The 22,176-nt window shown below is 34.4% G+C and overlaps 1 protein-coding gene across 1 annotated transcript in view; it reads left to right on the plus strand.

Annotated features, from left to right (window-relative positions):
* Positions 1-22,176, plus strand: part of Robo2 (roundabout guidance receptor 2) — a 532,650-nt gene that overhangs the window by 408,099 nt on the left and 102,375 nt on the right. Inside the window, exons 6-7 of the mRNA XM_059277713.1 lie at positions 3,789-3,916; positions 10,897-10,908. Coding sequence (XP_059133696.1) covers positions 3,789-3,916; positions 10,897-10,908 — 140 coding nt within the window. The remainder of the gene's footprint in view (positions 1-3,788; positions 3,917-10,896; positions 10,909-22,176) is intronic.

Here is a 22,176-nt window from a genome sequence, read left to right on the forward strand (position 1 = left end):
TTTTGGTTTATAGAAATTTTCTTCCTACTATGTATGATAGCAAGTTTGCTATGTATTGCAGGACTATATAAAGAAATATAATAAATTTCCTTATGTAAAGTGAGAAATGATTTTTAGAATGTAGCATTTTGTTTCCTAAAATAATCAGTAGTAATATTTCTCTTTTGAGACATTTTTAGTATTATTCATCAAATATCAAAACACATGGACAGTACCATCTAGACAAGCTGTTATTCTAATTGTTAAATTAAATTCACTTTGTTTTGTTTATTGTTTAGCTGAACAGATGGTAATGGTTTTGACACAATTAAATTGCTCTTCCCTTTTTTTAACCCCACCCCAACCCCCACCTTTGGGGTAAAAATAATACAGTAAAACAGTTTCTGGGCCTACATCGTCACAGCTGGTCACCAATCAATCTGAATTCATGGTACAGTGATGATCACACATGTTGTCCAGGGGCCAAATCTGATTGGGTTATATTTTTCGGTGGTGGTTCACTTCAAAAGAAAGAAGGTACATCAAGGGTAGCAACTGACAGCCCAGGGTAACACAACTGTCATTAATCAAACCTGGCAACAATGGCTTCCTTCGTACAAGTCCAAGTCAAGGAGATTTCACAATGAAAATCATCTCATTTGTAGTAAAACTGCCCCATCATAAATATTCTTCCTCTGTTTCATTTTCTGTTTTTAATTAAAATAGGCAGTGCTACTATATGCCATGCATATATAAAATTTCACTATGCTGATAAGTGATTTTGTAAAAGCATGTTCTACTCATTTATAATTTACTTTAGACTAAGTAAAGACAGTTAAAAACAAATTGAAGTATCTCTGATAAGAGAAATGTAATTAACTTATATGTAGATTGATAAATAGTCATGAGGCTCCTATAGTTCTGACTGTCAAAAAGTATGGATACTGTTAGTTTTGAGGGATTCATAATCAACACAATACATTACCTGATAGACATGTGTAAGAAACAGCAAACATATCCAACATAAAGGTGGGCCTTTTCTATTATAATAAAGAAATGTACTGATAGTGGCTTATAGTCCCTTTATATACCTAGACAACAATATAATCAGCTTTTTATTTAAAATTGCATCAGGAAATAGGCATTTTCTACAGGTTGTTTATCATCTTGATGTCATATGTAGAAACACATTATACAGCACAAAGAACTTAAATGGAAGTATGATAGTTAGGTTTTTATCGTCAGCTTGACACAGTTGAGAATCACCTGGGAAGAAACCCTCACTGAAGGATGGTCTTCACCAAGTTGGCCTGTGGGCTTGTAGTGGGGATTGTTTGATTTTACGTTAACTGAAGTAGGAAGAACTGCCCAGTCATCATTTGTGGAATAAATGCAAAGGAGTGACAAACCGATCTTTGGCATGCTTACAGTAATGGCTCTCTTCTGACTATGGGTGTAACGCGACCAGTTCCTCTCCTGCTTCTGTGACTGCCTTCCTGTGATGCTGATGGACTGTAACCTGAAATTTTGAGTCAAAATAAACACTTTGTTATTGCCTACATAAAGTGAATGCTTAGCAGAAAACATAACTATTTTTTTTTGCACGTGAGATTATCTGTGATGTATGATTTTGCTCAGTGATGTAGCAGAAGGATACTTCTGAGATTTAGAGTTTTCTATATTTATACATTAATTTTTAAATTATTACATAATACATTTAATCAGCAACTCTTCCTCCATATCATTACTCTTTCATACTTTCTTAGCTTGGGATTTATCTTAAACTGTAGACATAAGCCATCCTTATAGATAAACATGGTAATCTACCATCCCTGAAGCCATTCATATTTACATAGAATTCATATTAGCAGGAAACAAGGCATTAGTTGTATATCTCTTGAGTTCTTTGTATGTATAATAAATAGCTATTATGAATTATGCTTTCCTCTGACTGTGCTGTTTTTACTTATTTCACAGCTATAGCTGGCATTCCTTCTATTGAAACAGACATTGTTATTAGAACAATTTTGTTAATGGGATAATTCATACCCAAAGAATTTAAATACTTGTCCACTGTTAGAAACACAGGGTGACCTTGTTGTTGAAATTTGGCTAATAGATTCTTAAGTCTGTGCTTTAAGTGACTTGCATAAATTTTAGAAGTTCTGTTACTAATAGTATGCTGAGGGCATTTGGTGAAACAGACAAGATGACCCCCTTCTTGGAAAAAGACGACCATGAAAACTCTAAAACTCTAATAGTTCTAAGTAGTACAGAATCATTAACATGTGTGTGCATTTCAAGAGGGGAGTAGCTATATTTCTTTTTGGTGCAGTTATGGAAGGTTTCAAACACAGATAGTGAATAAGGCCTTCTTAAGTCTTAAACCACGGTGAATAGAAAAAAAAATCAAGGTGAATATACAATCAGAGAAGTCAATACAATGATTAAAGACAGAGGCGCTTGGGAGGCCCAAGCCACTGACATGCTTGGTAGACAGACATTGCTTTTGGTCATGCCAGTGTATATAAAGTAGAACTGTCACTGGTAGAGACAAGGCATTTTTGTTGTTGCTGTTATTTTTTTTTATTTGTTTTGTTTTTAAAACTAATGTTAGAAGTAGAACACAACTAATTACAGGGCTCTTTGAAACCAGCTGGACAGCGTTGGGGGGTCATTTAACACTTAAGAAGTTCAAGCAGAATTATCAGGAGTCCAGTCACCCCCAGTGACTTAGTGAGTTTGAGAGCCTGGGCTACAGGAGAGCCTGTCAAAAAGCAATCAACCAACCAATCAATCAAACAAACAAAAAACCAAGGGAAGGAGAGAGATCAAGGCTAGAAATCTGGATCAATTCTTAAAACAACAAAGTGTCCCAATGAGTATCCAACATGCAGAATCATCTAAAACAATTTTTCGGGAACATTGAAATAACTGTGCAGCATGTGAAAAAAGGAAAGCAGTTTAAGCTATCATAAACTACCAGAAAAAAACTGTTTGGAAAACATTAGTGAAAATTGAGAGGAAAGGTCGTAAGAGTGGAAATGTGATTGTATTATTTTCTGGTTTGTCTAATTGAAAACTTAGAGTTGTACAGGAATATAGTCCCATTGCAAGGCACCAACTCTGGTAAATCATGTTAATGTTGTATGTTGTAAACTTATTTTGAAATTGTTTTTTATTCTCTAAATTTAAGAAATGAATCATTGTGAATGAGCTTGGGCTACACATTCCAAAAGCTGCTTCAAATTCATTTCAAGTGTCCATATAGGGAGTTGGAAAAAAAAAAAAAAACAACAACCGGAAAATACAAAATAACACTTCACTTATTTATTCTTTTAATTAATGTTCACTTTGTCAACTTCTCAGTGTAGAAGACAAATATTTCCTCTTTTAATATATTTTAAGTTTCTTATATTCATAATGCCTAAAAATCATATTAAATATGGTATGATTAACTTACTTAATAATAAAACACAAGTGACCCAAAGCAAAAATGTATAATATTTTCCTTATTTGTGGAGAGTCACCAAGGATAGGACAAATTGGAAAGCCTGTCTTTCATAGTTTCAAAGTATAAAAAAAAATTGCGCAATGTAAAATGAATGGGTAACTGACAAGCAACTAGTGATCAGTTGTAAAATTAGTGATCTTATTTTTAGTAATTTTAGTCTGAATTAGTGTAATATGTATCTAGATGTTTGTGTATATAAAACGCAGTATAAAAAGGGATGAGTGAGGATCACTATCTATATGCAATAGCTATATGACTGATGCTGCTTAATAATGCTGGTTCCTCTTCTACACAGGTACGATATCAAAGATGACTATACCCTGAGAATTAAAAAGGCCTTGAGTACAGATGAAGGTACCTATATGTGTATCGCTGAGAACCGGGTAGGGAAAGTGGAAGCCTCTGCTACTCTAACTGTCCGAGGTAAGAGACCTGAAGCGTCCAAGAAAATTGAACCAGGAGCCTAATATTTTGATCAGTTGGTAAGGTTATGACTGCTCAAAATAGTAGGAACTGCTGGGCATGGTAGCCCCCACACCTGTTATCCTAACACACAAGAAGCAGTCACAGAGGGATCACAAACGGGAAGCCAGGCTGGTCTCTATAGCAAAATGTTTCAGAGTAAAGGAATATATTATACAGGTTTAGTATTACAATAAATAACTCCGGTGTTTTTTGCCTTTCAAATCATTAATTGAAATAAAATAGTTGCTTAAATGGTTTTCTTTCTTTCTTTCTCTCTCTCTCTCTCTTTCCTTCTTTCCTTTCTTTTTTTCACAGAATCCATAAAAGAATTTGATTTCCAAATGCACTGACCAGCTCTGAACTAGTTAGTGTTCAGTTTAATCTCAGTTAACATGATAATAAACTAATTCAGACAGTAGCCAGTTCAGTCTGCTAGATGGTCTACCACTTCTGATAAACAGTGAACATGAGTGACCTTCCTCACACCTCCAGATAGAAATACCAACAATTGCCTCAGACCCAGGGAACCTCGCTTCTCCCTTCTTGCTTGGAGATGGTTGCCAAAACTGCTGGTAGAGACTGACTTACATTTCTCTTCACATGTCAGCTTGAACTTGGGAATACAAAGGATCCATTCTCTAACCACAAATAACATATGCATGTGCCTGTTTTCAAGCTGCATCGTCTCAACTTGTCTTCACTTCGGGCTTACGGTTGCCAGGGAGATTTTAAGCAATTACTTCTCAGTTTGATGCTACTCTATCCACTTGCCTGCAGGTGCTATTGAAACCAATGGCTCCATGGGAGACTGTGTGAATCTCATCCCCCTACATTGCAGGATTAAGGAGTTCAGTACCTTTGTACATGAGAGTATCTTTCAGTTTGCTAAGACCAACAATTATTGCTTTTTTTTTTTCAAGATTCACATTTGGTTGTAGCTCTTTGAGATCTCCATCATTTAAATATATCAAGCTGTCTATGATCTTTGTCTCTGAAGTTTTTACAACAGAAGATATTAAAAGATATCCCATTGTCTCAGGGCTGTGTTGTGAGGATCCAATACCAGGCAGCGCCTAAGCATTTGCCTGGTGCTACCTACTCATTTAACAGACAGAGCAAGTAGAACAAGGTGAAGGGCACTGTCTAGGGTCATACTACTGATGTGTGGAGAAATGAAAGCAAGCACTCACTTTTCTCCCATTGTGGGGCAATGCTCTGGCCTTGTCATGTAGGTAAAATTATTTTATAGAGTTACATGCATTATGGGCTAATGGTGAATGAACCCAAACTGGAGAGGCCTCCCCTGGTACAATCCAGTCTCCAGGATTCTTCCCAGTCTTGGCTGTTTTCTAAAAGTACACTGAGTATGCCTGGTGTTTGTCCTTTTTTACAGCAAGGACATTCCCGTAAAAATAGTCCTGGGCATGGGCTGCCATGAAGCAGTAGGGTTGGTTCAACTGTTTAAGGGACTCCTCACTCTGAATCTCCTGTTTGTACAATGTTCTTTGAATTTGTAGTTAGTTCATACGCTGACAAACACAGCCAGAATAAGTTAAAGATCTTCATCTATGGGAGCCTTTGATATCTAGCAAATCTTTATCATACCTTCACTCATACCTTCTGTAATCTAATTTCAGGTGATAAGTCTAGTCAAAACATAGTTTTGAAATAACTTGAACATTCTACTCACTGGTATATATGTGGTCTCTGAAAGTTTATGGAAGCTTTCAAATACTTCTATATTCAACACTGTCCTTTCACATGTACATTTAAGACATCTCAGGCTAAGTATGTATCTCGTTCATAAAACTATTGAGAGTAATGATGGGACAATAGAAAGTTCAACAGCTCAAAATAAGGGTTTAAAATTGTTGTTTGTATCTTATCAGTGACATTAATATTGTCATCCCAAGAGGGACATAAAGATCCGTGCCTGTAATTTTAGCATGTGAGACACTGAGACAGAGGAACTGTAATGAATTGGAGGCCCGCCTGAGTTACAGTGAATTTCAGGCCAGTGCAGGCTACATAGTGAAACTGTGTTTTAAAACAAGCAAAACCCAATCAACAAAGCAAACAAACGTTGCTGTTTATGAGTATCACTGATTCTAATATATAATAATTCAAATGGTAAGGATGGAGTATATGGAGGTTATAAAATATGGTATTACTACTTATATATTTATTTACTCTTTCATGTATATGAATACTCTGTCTGTATGTTCATCTGCACACACCAGAAGGCATCAGACCCCATTATAGATGGTTGTGAGCCAACATGTGTTTGTTGGGAATTGAACTCAGGACCTCTAGAAGTTTAGCCAGTGCACTTAACTGCTGAGCCATATCTCCAGTCCAATTTTCTTATATAATTAACAGTTCATATAGCTGAAGAGTTCATCCTAAAAAAATTGTGAGGATATAAATCAATGTCTTTCTGTTTCTGTTTCTTTCACTGACTTACTGATGTTTAATGCTGTCAGTTTTGAAATGTTTGCTTTCTGCAAGCATACCCCTTTGTACTGGCAGAACTCTGTTTAAAATTATGGAAATTTGTTTGTTTCCATATTCAAAACACCAATTTAAGGGAAGGGAATAACTAGTCATGTTTCAAAGGTGTTAACAGAAAAGCCAATCTCCTGATAAACTGATTTGTAGAACAGTTCATGAAGTTCTCTGGCCCTGAATAATAGAGGTAGACAGGGACATTCTTTTATAACGTGTGCTTTCTGAGAGTTATGTACTCTCCCAGTTATGGAATCATGTTTATTTCTAGACTCAGTAGAATTATTTATAGTAACAGAAAGCGCTACTAAACCTAAGGTTCTCTAGAGTGAATTAGCAGTGTTCCTGCTGGAATATGGTTATCCCAAGAGCTGAAGTTAAGTATTCCCAGGTACAGAATAGAGTCACGAAGATAGAGGACATTTTTGCTTCCTGAGTAGACATTGCTAGAGTACTGTTGAAACTTACCAGTCTTGAACTTCCTGCCCACCATGCATGAGATGAGATGCTTCCTCTCATCTCTCCATAGAAGGATGTTGGCAGCGCCTCAATTGTACCTCACCTTTACGCTTGCACAGCTTTGCTCCCACAAGAATTTATAAATTAGGAAAAGGGTTTGAAGGAGTTTGAAGTTGAAGGAAATAAGTCAGGGATCCTTAGGTGAATCTTTGATCTGATAAAAAAAGAAATTATGCCACAACACTCATTTGTTTCCAGGTAACTAGCAGGAAGCAAGCATCTGTACCCCTGAGAGTGAAAGTGCTTTCTCTTTTTTTCAGTGGCCCTGTTCTTATTCTCCCAACCCATTTGTTTTCTCTTACATTCATTTTCGTGTAAACATAGATCAAAACAATTTAGACCAAGTTGGTAGCACTTGCATATCAGCATTGTCATGTTTCATTATTAAGTCATAAATGGCTTTGATTATTTAGCAGCCAAATATATTTATTGATTGTATATGACAAAAATATAGCAACTCATGCAAATAAAACTGTGCACTCTCACCTACATACGCCGAGGATAGATTTAGATACATTTATTCTTTTTTTCCGTCCAGTTCCCCTCCCAAACATCTCCCTTCTCCCCCAGATTCACTCCTTCCCCATCTCCTCCTAGAAAGAGCAGGCCTCCCAGGGATATCAACCACACAAGGTACAACAAGATACATTAAGACCAGGCACAAAACCTCACATCAAGACTGGTCAAGGCAATGCAGTAGGAGGAAGAGGATCCCAAGAACAAGTGAAGGAATCAGAGACACCCCCCCACTCCCACTGTCAGGAGTACCCCCAAAATACCAAGCCAACAATGTATCATATATGCAGAAGATTTATTCTTAAATAGGTAATTCAGCTAGACCAAATCATCTCTAAGGTATGTTGGGGGGAGTGAAATGAATGAGGCAACAATTATATAACCAACCCCCAAAATATTCCATTCAAAAACTGTTTGCTGACTAAACAAATGTTAAGAACATGTGAGGAGCTGTTTGTTTGTAGAGAAAACAGATTTGTTTTTACACTTGAGTGCTTGACCCAAGGAGACATGGAGTGTTCTGTTTGCTTTGAGAACATTCTCAGCTAATTGTTTTCATAATTTGTCAAAAGTTTCAGGTTCAGCATTTTATTGGAAGCAAACCTACAAAAACTGTACAAAGCATTGTTTAAAAAAATTATATATATAATAAATATATAGAATATAATAAAATATATTAGATACATTTATTCTTTTTATTTAGATACATTTATTATTTTTTTCTTTTTATAATAATATAAATTATTATATATTTATTATATAATATAATAAAATATTATATATTATATATGTAAAAAAAGATCAGTAAACCTTAAATTGTTTCTTCTCTGATTTGTAGCATGCAGATAAATTAGAGTGTTTGTGTCCCCATGGTATGAATTTGTCATTCATCTAAGATTGCAACTTCAAAATAAGGGTTAAATATTATTAATAAATCTCTGTAGAATGATGTAATGTACAGTAAATTATTATTGAAAAACATGTTTTACCATTAAGACATGCAGTTGAGATAGCTCACATTATAAGGTTAATGGGGGTAAAATTATGACTTTTATTTTCTGTGTCTATCTCATTATGCACATAAATGAAAGGTTCAGTCTTTCTCTTGGTTGTTTTATTAGAATGAGGTCAACTGACCCAAGAGGTCATGTCCATTTTAGTCCATTTAATTCTGGAACACAGAATTTAATTTGCTGATTTTGAAAACATCCACCTGCTGATTTTCATGATGAAATGTTGCTATGGAACAAAGACACGCAGTTTTATTGTGATATTTATACAGAAATTGTATCATTATGTGAATGTTAGCACATTGGGGATACTTTACAGAGTTTTATAATCAACACTTGAAACCAGAGTCTCTTCGGTATATTTTTTGTTTGATTGTTTTTTAATTTCAAAAGCATGGCAACAAAAACAAGGTTATCAAGTGAAGCTTGCCATCAAGGAGATTTATTATCTGCCTTGGCAAACAAAATTAAAAAGAAAAAAATTACTAAAAGAACTGCATCCAGAATAATCAAATCAAAAAACTTATTAAGTAATCTATAAAATGATTCTTGAAAGAGATATCAAAACAGCAGCTTCATTTATGAAAACAGTTTTCCTCATTCCCAGTGTTTTTCATTCACTTGGTATAAAAAGTATCTCATTGGAAGTGCTGTCTTCCAAGGCAGTATAGTAAACAATTTTTTCAACTAGTATAAAGTGAATGCAAAATATATTATTTATTTCAACATGGTTTTCCTACTGTTACTACAATCATCATAGTTTTATTATCCTAATTATAAACTATAGTCTCTTCTTTCTCCTTCATGTCACAACCTTAGAAGATGTAATATTTCTTAGGGAAGTATATTTGAAAACCAATATTATGTTGCAGCTAAATTAGCACAAATTTCAATATTGATTTCTTTTTCCTATTAGAAACTGACACAACTGAGAGAAATTATTAGTGAGAATAAAGGAAGAACTTATGATGTCAATCTTACGTCTTTACTTGGTTATTATTCTTGGGCCTTTCTATTCATCCCTTTACAAAAAGGATAAAATGGGTCATCAGGCAACTTCTCAATGCTTTTCTACAATAAACATACCATAAAGTACTTATGCCAGTGACCCAGAATTTTCCTACTGTTACTATAATCATCATAGTTTTATTATCCTAATTATAAATACTACTATTATAAAAGACAACTATCTTTCAGATATATCTAACTGTACTCTTAGTTTTAGGGATCACACAAATTCAGAATAATAATGGACAGGCTGATTAAATGCTCAAGTATAAAGCATGTTCCAAAGGTTGTATTTATCTTATCAAGCCCAACATCAAGATCAACATCGTGATCAACATCAGCAAGATCTATTCATACCTTGTTTTAGAAATGCATTATTATTCACTAGGGTTATATATGCTGGGATATGGATGGATATAGACCTATTGGATGGAAAAATTTATATTTTAATTGTACAGTTTTATATAGTTAGCTCTTCTAAACAGATTTCTTCTTCTGGATAAAGGAAAACCATGTTTTGTACTGATTATTTATTGCTTTTAAATGGTTGTTCATCCATACTGATTTGAAACTATTTTTAAAGAAAATATTTAGCTTATGTATGTATCTTAAAAATTCAGTCATTAAGAGAATGTCAGCCGACTACTATGGATCTTAGTAACCAAATGTTATGGTAACATAAAAAATGTTATATTTGCTGAAGCATCAGTTTGAAGCTATGCTCAGTGAGAGAAGAAATCAACATGCCAGTAACTGGTTCATCACCTATGCCAGAAGAAGCAATAGGTTCAGTAATGGTTAGGGAGCTACAGAGTTGAGATCTGCAGGTGTGTCTCAACCTATTTGTTACATGAAACACATAGATGATTTCCATGGATGAAAGCAAAGTAGACCTAAATTATTGCCTACTGAAAATTTGCATCAGGAGCTTGCTTATATTCCTTGAGATGGTTCTGAGAATCCATGCTTAAAATCCAATTGCTATTTAGTTCAGGTAGTGAGGCCTTATTTGCAGACATGATGTTTGCTACGTGTTGATCAGTCTGTTCTTAACTTGGGAGTAGCATAAGGCTCTTTAACTTGATGTCTTTGAAGTAGAAACTGAAGTAAGTACTGATGATAAGAATAAACCTACAGTATCCCTTCAAATCCTTGGAGTTAGTCCTAAGGTTCAAAAGAACTTTTTCCGTAGAATTATGTTTATATCTTTCAGTTGTATCAGACTTAGGTACCCTGTTCATAATTGAATTATGAGAATAGAAATCACTCTATTGTCCATACTTAAATGTAACATTACACATCATGCATTCTGATAATTTTTCTTTTCTTTTTTTTAAATTTCTTTTTTATGTTCTCACCACACCATTGTAATGTCTACAGTTCGCCCTGTTGGTAAGTAGTCATCATTCTATCCATTTGGCATGGCTTTGCACAGTGCTTCATAATTCATGCATAGTAGCATTTGGCAGAATTAAGTATATTTATTTACCCATGTTAAAATGCTTCTCGAGGGACTATCTGCTATAATAGTTGCTCATGGCTTTTCAATTGCTTTGGTAAACAATTTTAGTATTTACTTTCTCAACACAGCAAGGAGTTGGTGTCAATTTTCAGATAAAATAACATATTGTTAATGTTATAATCCCCTAACTTTTCCTAAGTAGGATGATACAATACTTTATTTTGTATTATATGTATAAAATAATAAGCTATGTTTGATATTACTCAAGAGAGAAGTCTATGCATTAAATTGAGATGTTTATTTTTTATTCACCTGCTTCATTTTAAGACAATCAGACTCCTCATTTTTTAGGGATATTTCTATCTGTGCTTGTTCATCCACATTTCTACATAGAGAAAATTTAACAGGAATCTGCTATATGTTGTGTTAAGTGGATTCTTAACATTAGTTTGGGAGAGTTGGGAGATACTTTGGCATGAAAACAGTGTTTGTGGCTTAATAGCTCATCATTGCTTTGGCTTTGCAAAACTGAATAGCATGCGCTTATAGAAATTTAACTGCTGATTATTTGTGACTATTTTAATGATGAAATATTTTTAAATTCACTTAATTAGTAACATCAAGTTTAGAATAACTTACCCATGAGTATGTTTAGATAGAAGAAATTTTGTGAGATGAATATATGGCTGCATATATATGAGGATAAATGAATGGTTCCAGCACATTTAAAAAAAATAAACCTAAAACTATTTTAATAACTTATTCAGCTTTCACTATTTCAGAAATTGTCCATCTAGCTTGAAAATTCTTCTTATTATACTGACCTGACATTTTGCCATTTGATGTGAATTGACCTAAACTCATATTATTTTTTCTTCCTTGTTTGTGATACACACATACTCTTATCATATGATTTGTTCTTATGTCAATAGCAAGTATAGTCAATAAAATTTGGTTTAAAAATTAGGAGTTCTCATATGCATTATATTAGCACTCTTTTTTTTATTCACATGTTAATATTCTTACTCCTCTGTGTCAAATAAGTTCAGGAGGTCTGCATGAATGACCTGAGCATAAGTGGGTCACTGGGCAATGCATACAATGTTTCTGCACACTTTTAATCCAACACTTGGGAGGCAGAGCCAGGTGGATCTCTGTGAGTTGGAGGCCAGCCTGGGCAACAGAGTGAGTTGCAGGAAAGGTGCAAAGCTACACAGAGAAATCTTGTTTTGAAAAACAAAACAAAACAAAACCTCTATTGTCTAACTTCTGGGTCTAGTTTTTAATACACTTGTTGTTTAGCATAGTAACATTTTGAAATGTACTTAAGACTTAATTAATTTTCTTGAAGCATAATAATTTAACCAATCATACTTTTCAGGATTGATTTTTAAAAATTGAGGACAGTGATACTATAATTTTAAAGCTCATTGTTTGAATTTTCAATAATTCATTTAGTAACAACTACATTACAATTGAGGGCTTCTTAAAATAAGAAGAGAATGAGGAAGCATAAAATGGCATAGACTAGGAAAAGAGAGCTGCTGTTCTGTAACATCACTGTTCTACACCTGGAACTATATTCCCTTGTCATTTTAGAACCATGCTTTGTTCTAACATCATTCTAGAGCTGATAGTCCATTGTCTGATCACTCTAGATACATCACTTTGCTCTAAATTCATTCTAGGACTGATGGTCTCTTCTGACCATTCAAAAACTAATGCTCTGGCTGTAGGTGGAGTTTCTCCATCCCACCAGTCAGCTCTGTCCCACCAGCACACTCCCAAAATAAAAATTCAGAGACTTAATATTCATTGCAAGTACTTGGATGATAGCTTAGGCTTGATACTAACAAGATCTTACAACTTAATCCATATTTCTTATTTATGCTCTGCTTTTTCCATAGTACCTTTTTTCAGCATGCCATGTTCATCTTGTTTCTCTCCAAATCTTCTGGTGATTCCCCTTTTTCTATCCCACACTCTCTTTTTGTCTAAAAATCCCTCCTAACCTCTACCTGCCTAGCTACTTCCCAGTTAGCCCTTTATTAAACCAATGAGAACAACAAATATTCAGTGTACAAAAAGATTGTTCCACAGCATCTGATAGATAACCATTTCATTAGAGTTCCTCTCTCATCATCTCTTAACTAGGTAGAGAGACCTATTTATGTAACAAATATTAAATTCATTATTGAAACTTATTATGTACTAAAATGTATTAATAAAGATATATGCAAAAATTACATATAATTAAAATTAAAGACATAGTAATTGGAAAGAAAAAAATCTAACCTTTTTGGAAGTCTTAATAACTAGGCAGCAACAACTTTACAAGTTTATAAACTTTAATTTATTTTAAGAGAGTAAATCTATGATTCCCATTGTTGATGTTAAAATACATGATTAATGAGAACACTTGTCAATGAAAAAAATTTCAGAAAGAACTCTTCAGATATTGTAATTATAACAAACACATTTCAAGTAAACAGAAAATAAACAGATTCAACTTACAGATTTTGGTAGCTAGAAATAAAATGTTCACACACCTCTTAACTCATTTAATAAGTTCTTAGATTATATGACAATGTTAATAATGTCTAATACATTTATAGAATGTATTAGAGCACTGGTTAAAACAACATGATGTGTTCCGTGCCCTGAGATGTAGCTGTCACTGGCAATGAATTTCAAAAGTTATTTCCAAATTTATCCTTGTTTGAAACAATTTCTTAAATTCCCATTGAACTGGGAATAAAGAATAGCTTTTTGACACATTATACTTTATCTTAGAAAGTCTGTCATTTCATAAATCTGTCTTGAATGACTTATGACAGTGCTCACAAGTATGAAGAACTATACTTCAAATGTGACAACTGCCGTGAACTTGGGAAATTGAAAGTTAGATACGTTTTCATTGGATTAGTAAAGAAAAGGCTGACAAAGAAGAGATTAGACTGCTGTGCCCCTGAATTAGCTCTTAAAATGACTTTTGATACATTAAATATAGACATTGAAACTTTTATAAGGCTAAAAGGAAGACACCAATTGAAATAATCAATTAAACACATCATTGAAAAAATCACTATTATTCAATTTTTTAGTGGATTCAAACACAAGTATTTTCAACTTTGAAGATCTTAGAGCTATCATAAAGAGTATTCTAAAAGCTAATCATAAAGAGGTGAGAAAATTTATTTCTAATTCTAGTCTAAATAAGGGAACATATTTTCAAGCTAATACATAGTTTAGAAAAAATTTTCTGGATTTTTCCTATGAAAGGATTTTAAAAGAACAGTATAAATCAAATTGAGATTCTGGAGCACTTAAAGATTCAGAAAACAATCACTTTGTTATTCCATACGAAGCTTTTCTGTGGTCTGTGTAGAAAGCTAAATTTGGAAATTATTGCAAACTTCATAGTGAAATTTGCCCAAACAGACAACTTAGAAGATTCAGCTGAATTTAAAAGAGACAAATTTACTACACCATGCAGGTCACAGTTGGAATTACACACACTCTTAACTGTATTTTGAGATTCAATATAAATTTGATTAGATTTCTGCTGTAGAAAATAATTTTGAAAGCCATCTATTTTATCCTCATTTGAGGAAAGTATTTTCCATGTTACTGTTTCTCATTTGTAATGTCACCAGTGTCGCAGAAGGAGCCCACTTATCTATCCGTTATATTTTGCGTTAGCACTAAATCTAGATCCATGCTTCTTTATAATGAACTCACCAGGCTTTCCTGCTTTACTTTTGACATTGTTCCAAAGGCATCATTCATAGGAAAAGGCAAAAAATGCATCTGAGGGTAAAGCTAGCTGTGACTAGTGAAGTATTAATTTGTTTATGGAAATGTCTTCTAACCAGAGACCTGACAATAAGAAAACGATCACAGTAGGGAACCTCCCCCTGTTCCTATAACCATCTGGTTTATTTTCCTATTGGAAGCCTTTCTCCAGCATAAAAATAAAAATGAACATCTATTTTGGAGATGGGCAACACATTTTTTTTCGTAGCAGTAATTCAAAACATGATGAGCAATTTGGAAAAGAACTGTCAAATCTACCAGCTGCCTTGCCTGTGAAGTTGAGCTCTCTTCCGTTTTGTGTCTTATGTACCATATGCTAGCTGCTGATTGCCTCAACCATAGAGAGGAAAAGCTGAGTGGATCAGGTGAAACTTCTGGAAATCATCAACAGCAAACTCCATATATAACTTCATAGACATTTCTAGGCATTTAACCAATTTAATCACAAAAATGTTTGTTACATTTTGATAGACTGTGCCAGTGCAAGTATTTATAAGTACTTCAGAATGACATGTTATTGCAAAAGCAATATTAAATGATTTATTTTTAAAGAAACAGTGCTATAGAAATGTCTCAGTGGTTAAGAGCACTTGCAGCACCCACATGGCAGTTCACAACCATCTGTAACTCCAGTTTATGGGGATCCACATCCATTTCTGACCTCCATGGGCACTATACACACCTGAAGAACTAAAAAAATTATATATGTATATATATATATATATATATATATATATATAAATTATATTTTTCTGAAGAAAGAAAGAGCCATTATTTTAAACAAATCTTTATGGGCATATTTATATCCACACATTAGCTAGTTCTGTTTATTCATTGGCATACAATATAATTATAGCATGATCTAAATAATTTTATTCTTGAAGTCAGCAAAAATTTTAATAAAAGAGACAATGAATGAAAATTTTCTTTAGGGAAAATTATAATTCAGACCTGACTTAGAGCATAAGATGTCAAATAGTCCTAACTCCTTCACATTCCAAAAATCAAGATTAAAATTTAATGTTTGTACATAACTTAATATGGTGTCTGTTTCAGTTACTTTTAAAATAAGAAAATGCATAATTCTTACACTTCATCTTGAAATATCTCCTAAAGATTTCTTGAGTGTGTTTTGCAAGCAGATCTGTGGTTTGAGTCACAGCATTACTCCTCCCTCAGAAAAGACATTCCTCACATGAACCGAGGTGGTCATCTGCTTGCAAGAGCTATGTTTTCTGTACCAGGCATTTAGATGCTGGTTTTTGTAGAGTTCCAATTCATTATTACTGTGTATATTTTCTCCAGTGTACTGATTACATAAAAAATCGTTACATCTTAAAATTTCAATTCTGTTTTCATCATGTGAAATATTTGGAATATCTTTAGCTAGGCTAATTTTTAAAGTTGAAATGCAATCATGTGTTCTTTCTCATAGTGCATTGATTTCAGCTTGTGTAAGTTGCTGTATATACATTACCTCTACTAGAGCAAAAATTGCTTTTAAACTTATTATACAAATCCTTTTTCATCATTCCTTGAATTTGGGAAAGAGATTCTTTGGCCATTTTATTGAATAGCACCTTACTGAATTATGAAGCTTCCAGAAAAATTTTCCCCCTTGAGAGGTTATATATTACTGCAAGATTGTTCATGTTCTTTCTTCCTAAGGTTTTGATGTATTAGACTTCAGCCTTGATCATCTGATGTCTAGCTTTTCTGAGATACAATAAAACCCCTGAATCTAAAGATCATGACTTATTAGCTTTGTTTTAAGAATATTTTCTTCTCTAATATTATAATTTCCTCAAATGCATTAGTTATGCTGGCTTCTCTCTCTCAACATCCCAGATTTACCAACTTCTCTGCAATACTATCTAAGACATCAGTTTTATAATACATTTTAACATGTGTTTTAATGTCACCTGACAACTTCCCCCTTTCAGTTACGGTTATGAAGTATTTCTTGTTATTTAAATATATTTTACTTCTTTATTTTTTCTGTTTCTCTCATTTCCTTGTTAAACTTCACATATTTTTTTTTGACAAAAGAAACCAAATTTTACTAAAATAAAGTCATCAGCAAAATAAACAAACCTATGGTTTAAGAAATAGATAGATTCCATTATCAATATAATAAAAGATTTGCTAGTGGTCTAATAGCTTTTTTTTTTTTTTTTTTAGGGAAAAGCATTTAATTGGGGTGGCTAACATTTTCAGAGGTTTAGGCTATTATCATCATGGTGCAACATTGTGGCACACAGGCAGAGCTGGTACTAGAGCTGAGAGTTCTACATCTCGATAGGCTGGCAGAAGTGCTCTCAAACACAGGGCATGTCTTGAGACCTCAAAGCCTGCCTCCTCAGTGACACGCTTCCTCCAACAAGGCCACGCCTACTCCAACAAAGCCAAACCTCTCAATAGTGTCATTCCCTATTAAACTTCACATTTCAATCACCTATTTCTTTGTGGCATTTGGCCAATTTGCTTATTTTTTATATTTTTGGTGGGCATATTTCTATGGAGATTTGCTCTATATATAGCTGCTCATTTAGACAATGGGCAGATTTCTAAATTATGTTTTTTTTCTTTAGGTAGTTTTGGAAGTTATGAGTTTATTATTTCACATTTATTACTATATTCCTTTTGTCATTAATTAAATGGGTATTTGGTTGATATACTGCTCTAATTAACTTAGATCCTGTTTTCATCTCTCACTGTTTAACTATCTAGTTAAATGAAGAAGAATAAGGCTTCCTTATTTTGAAAAATGGAATTTGTGTCAGGGTCATTCAGTATCCCTACATAGAAAGTTTTCTTATCTTTCTATCAGAACCCATCCTTTGTTGTGCTTATTACCTGTGCACCTGTACGTAAGCAGTAGAACTGATGAGATACAGGGATTTTTCACATGAGAACCCCTATCCATTTTCATTCATGAGCAAGATGACCTTCAGATATGTGAGGTTCTGTTGCTACCCAAAAAAATTGTCACATATTTGATGATTTAGAATGACATCCATTTCTTATGAGAAAGTTTTGTAAATACAACTTCCAAATGGACACACAATTGAGGGGGAATAGTGATGCCCTACTTCCAGGCTTATTTGTGTGTATTCTCAGAATTTGGGGTGTGTATTTCTGAAGTGTTTATTGGCATAGATGCTGGCTAGTTTTAGAGGCCATCCACTATACTTTAATGCCTAGACCTCAGATCCTTACTGTGTTGTTGCTTGAGTTTTCCTGCCTGGCCCACAGTCAGGACAAACCTCTCTCACCTGTCAGTCCCACAGCCACTCAGACCCGACCAAATAAACACAGAGACTTATATTGGTTACAAACTGTATGGCCGTGGCAGGCTTCTTGCTAACTGTTCTTATAGCTTAAATTAATCCATTTCTATAAATCTATACCTTGCCATGTGGCTCGTGGCTTACCGGCATCATTATGGCAGCTGGCAGTGTCTCTCCTACTCAGCCTTCCACTTCCCAGCTTTATTCTCCTCCTTGTCCCGCCTACACTTCCTGCCTAGCCAATGGCCAATCAGTGTTTTATTTATTGACTAATTAGCAACACATTTGCCATATAGAACATCCCACAGCACTCCCCCCCCTTTTTTTTTTCAAAAAGGAAGGTTTTGACCTTAACAAAGTAAAATTACATATAATTTGGGAATTTGGGCGTAGCTTCTCTTACTACTTCCTGCTGGAGGGGGGTGCTGTATCTTATGGGGACACAAAGAAAATTTTAGGATCATGGAGTAGTCCGTGAGGCTGTATCGTCTGAGCCAGTTGCCTTCAAACCATTCTGGATGTTGGATCATCTGGGGCATGGTGTCATCGGAGACCTTTCAGGGGGTCTTGGCTGGTCAAACCTAATATATCTTAATCTGGAACAAATCCATAGCCTCTGGCTTTCTGTGGAAACAAAAGCAGAGACTCTTTTCCAAAGCAACATATCCTTATATCCAAATTTTGAAGTCAAGGTACCTTTAAAATATACATTTTGGCATAACTCAACAGCTTTTACAGTCAAATGTTTTTCTGCAGTTAAAAATCCCAAAGACAACACAATCCAGATTCTCTGTGTAATATTCATCTTCACATGGCTTATTTTTTATATTAATTTTACTGTCTCTTTAAAGACTTTATTTTTTAAAACTATGTATTTGTTTATATAACTGTATATATCACCTTTTTTGTCTCTTTCAAGCCTACGTATATTTTACACACATTGTAAACTAATACATCTGAATCTGTCTTATTGTGAATCTATTGCTTTAAACTGCAGCAGCTGTGGCTGCTGGCTCCACCCACCACAGCTTCCCAACATGGCATGGTACGTTTACCGCCAGCTCTGGGAGCTATCGTGGGTCTATGCTATTATCCAAGCAGCATGTAGCCCAGAAACCTCTTTTTTTTGTTTTGTACTAGCAAAGTCTAAATCCACCATGCAGCTTAATGTGCCACTTGCCGAGGCCTCATTCCCGCCATACTGCACGTGGAGCATGCACACTAGGAACCCACAAGTAGCTCAAACCGGCAGCTGCTGCTCATTTGAGAGAGACAATTAGGAAGCGGTTTTTAGCTACGTTTTAGAATCTTTTTTTTTTTCAGTTTTTAGTTGGAAACTCTTGCCACCACGTTGGGCACCGCTTGTTGCTAGAGTTTTCCTGCCTGGCCCACAGTCAGGACAAATCTCTCTCACCTGTCAGTCCCACAGCCACTCAGACCCGACCAAGTAAACACAGAGACTTATATTGGTTACAAACTGTATGGCCGTGGCAGGCTTCTTGCTAACTGTTCTTATAGCTTAAATTAATCCATTTCTATAAATCTATACCTTGCCACTTGGCTCATGGCTTACTGGCATCTTCACATGCTGTTTCTCATCGTGGCGGCTGGCAGTATCTCTGACTCAGCCTTCCACTTCCCAGCTTTATTCTCCTCCTTGTCCCACCTACACTTCCTGCCTAGCCAACGGCCAATCAGTGTTTTATTTATTGACTAATTAGCAACACATTTGCCATACAGAACATCCCACACTGTGTTGTATTAGAGACTTTTCTGTTGTGATAAGATACTATGATTAAGGTGACTCATAAAAGCAAGTGTTTAATTTGAGACTCATGATTTCTGAGGATTGCAGTATATGACTGGATATTGTGGTGAGGAGTGTAGTAGCTGGCATGAGTCTGAAGTAGTAGCTGAGAGCTTGCATTTTTGATCTACAAGCACAAGGCAGAGAACGCTAACTGGGAATGATGTGGGCTTTTGAAACTACAATATCCACCCTCAGTTCGTACATCCAACAAAGCCATGCCTTTTAATCCTTCCCAAAGAGTTTTGCTTACAGGGAACCAAGCATTCATACATGAGATACTATAGGGGCCAATCTTATTCAAACTACCACAAACATGTTATATAATACTTCTCTGATTTGACCGGCTGGGAACAGCTACTTGTTTAGAAGCAGTGTCCTTTAAAAATCTTACATGATCATTTAGGCTCACCTCATTAGTATAATGATGTTAAAGTCAACTAATTAGTAACTTTAATAACAATTTTAGAAAACACATCGCGTGCCATAACATATTCATAGAAAGAGCATCAGGAAGTGAAGGTTATATGGACCGTTTACTATCCAGTCAATCACAGTAGGCTTCCCTCTATCAGTAAGTTATTGTCTCCCTCCTGAATTTTAATTAGTGTCCTGCATAGTGGTAACTTATTTGCTAGGTGTCACACTTGACTCCAGGTTACAATCAAATAATCAAAGAAAAACCTTTTGTGATATTGAAAGATATTTCTGTAAAGTCAGACTTGAAAAAGGACAGAGTTGTGATATAAAGGTATCCAGAATAGATTCTCATTCTTGACTACACTTGACTGGTAAGCAGAATATTTTAAAATTTGTGGTTTGGGGTTATGGTAGAATTCTCATATTATTAATTTCCTTTCATCTGTTCAATAACAGGATAGCAGGAAATGGAAGAACAAGCTTTATTCCATTATAGACACTAGATATCAAAAGTTTAAATTTTTGTAGTATCTCCATATATGAATAATATGAATAAAAACAATGTTTTAATTTTGTACTCAAAGAACTATATCAGATCTCTTAAAGTTTAAGTGATCATTTCCAAACTGCTATAAGATCAATATATCATATTACCATTTGAGGTATAACTTATAAAAGCATAAAAATTTATTTTCAGAAATAATGGTAATTTCAGACAGTATTATCAGGAGATAGTGACATTAACAATTCTATAATACACATTGCACATAAATATTACATGTGGCATTTGAATTACTACAGAACTAACTTACATACATTAGGTTGGACTGGTCCATAATTATATTCTTTAAATATATAAACTAGTAAAATGAATTAAATTTTGAATTAAATAGTTCTGAGCATATTTTAGACTCTTTTGGCCAGTATTATTTCTGAAACTTATGGTTAATGTGATTTTCATATACTGTATAGAAATCTTAGTGCTTTACCAGAAAGTACTTTTGTCATCTTTCTGCTGTCTCCAATTGTAGTGTAACACTGAGCATGTTCTAGGAGCATGTCAAGTGTTGGTACAGTTACTAGATATACACATATGGACATATAGGTAATGATTTATGCAAGCAGCTTTAAATAGTGCCATAAAAAGATCGAGCAATATTTATAGTAACAGGCCAGTCTTATATCCCCCACCCATTCTGTTGGTAGGAGATAAAATGCGACAGAAAGAAAGTACTAATGAATTAGGATGGTGCCTTACTAAGCGTGTAATTAATGTTATTAAGAAACATTGCAATTGCATATTAAAATTCTGCTAACTAAGCAACCCTTCTGTATCAGGACATTTGTTCCTTGGTTGCAAGATTTTTTGCTTTTTTTTTTTTTTGCTTTTGCTCCTGCTTTTTCTGATTGGCATCTTGTGCAATCTTTCTCAAAAAAATGAGATAATGGGATGTGAGCAGCCTTCTTGGTGTAGCTAGAGTGCTGACGTGACAGTTCTGGCAAGTTGACAGGTTAAGTGAGTAAAAATGGATGTCTTGTCTTACCTTTTACGTGAAGAATTACCTCTAAGCTTTGTTTTCCCCCTCCACTTTCCCAATATTCCAATGCCTTCTGCTCCACATATGAGGACTGCACCCTTCCTAACATAAAAGTTTAGGCCAATTTAGGGTTTACTTTCTAGCACCCTTTATTCTTCTTTTTGTTTGCTTAAAAATGACATCTTGTCCTTACAATGAATGTGGATAGGCTCTTATTAAATAAATAATGTTTTAAAAATAAAATCATTTCCCTTACAAATTAATAGTACCATTAAAAATCAAAATTTCACTATTTTATTACCCCTGTCTTAATCAAAAAAACAGATA

The sequence above is a fragment of the Peromyscus eremicus genome, chromosome 12 (genome assembly GCF_949786415.1).
Source record: "Peromyscus eremicus chromosome 12, PerEre_H2_v1, whole genome shotgun sequence".
NCBI lineage: Eukaryota > Metazoa > Chordata > Mammalia > Rodentia > Cricetidae > Peromyscus > Peromyscus eremicus.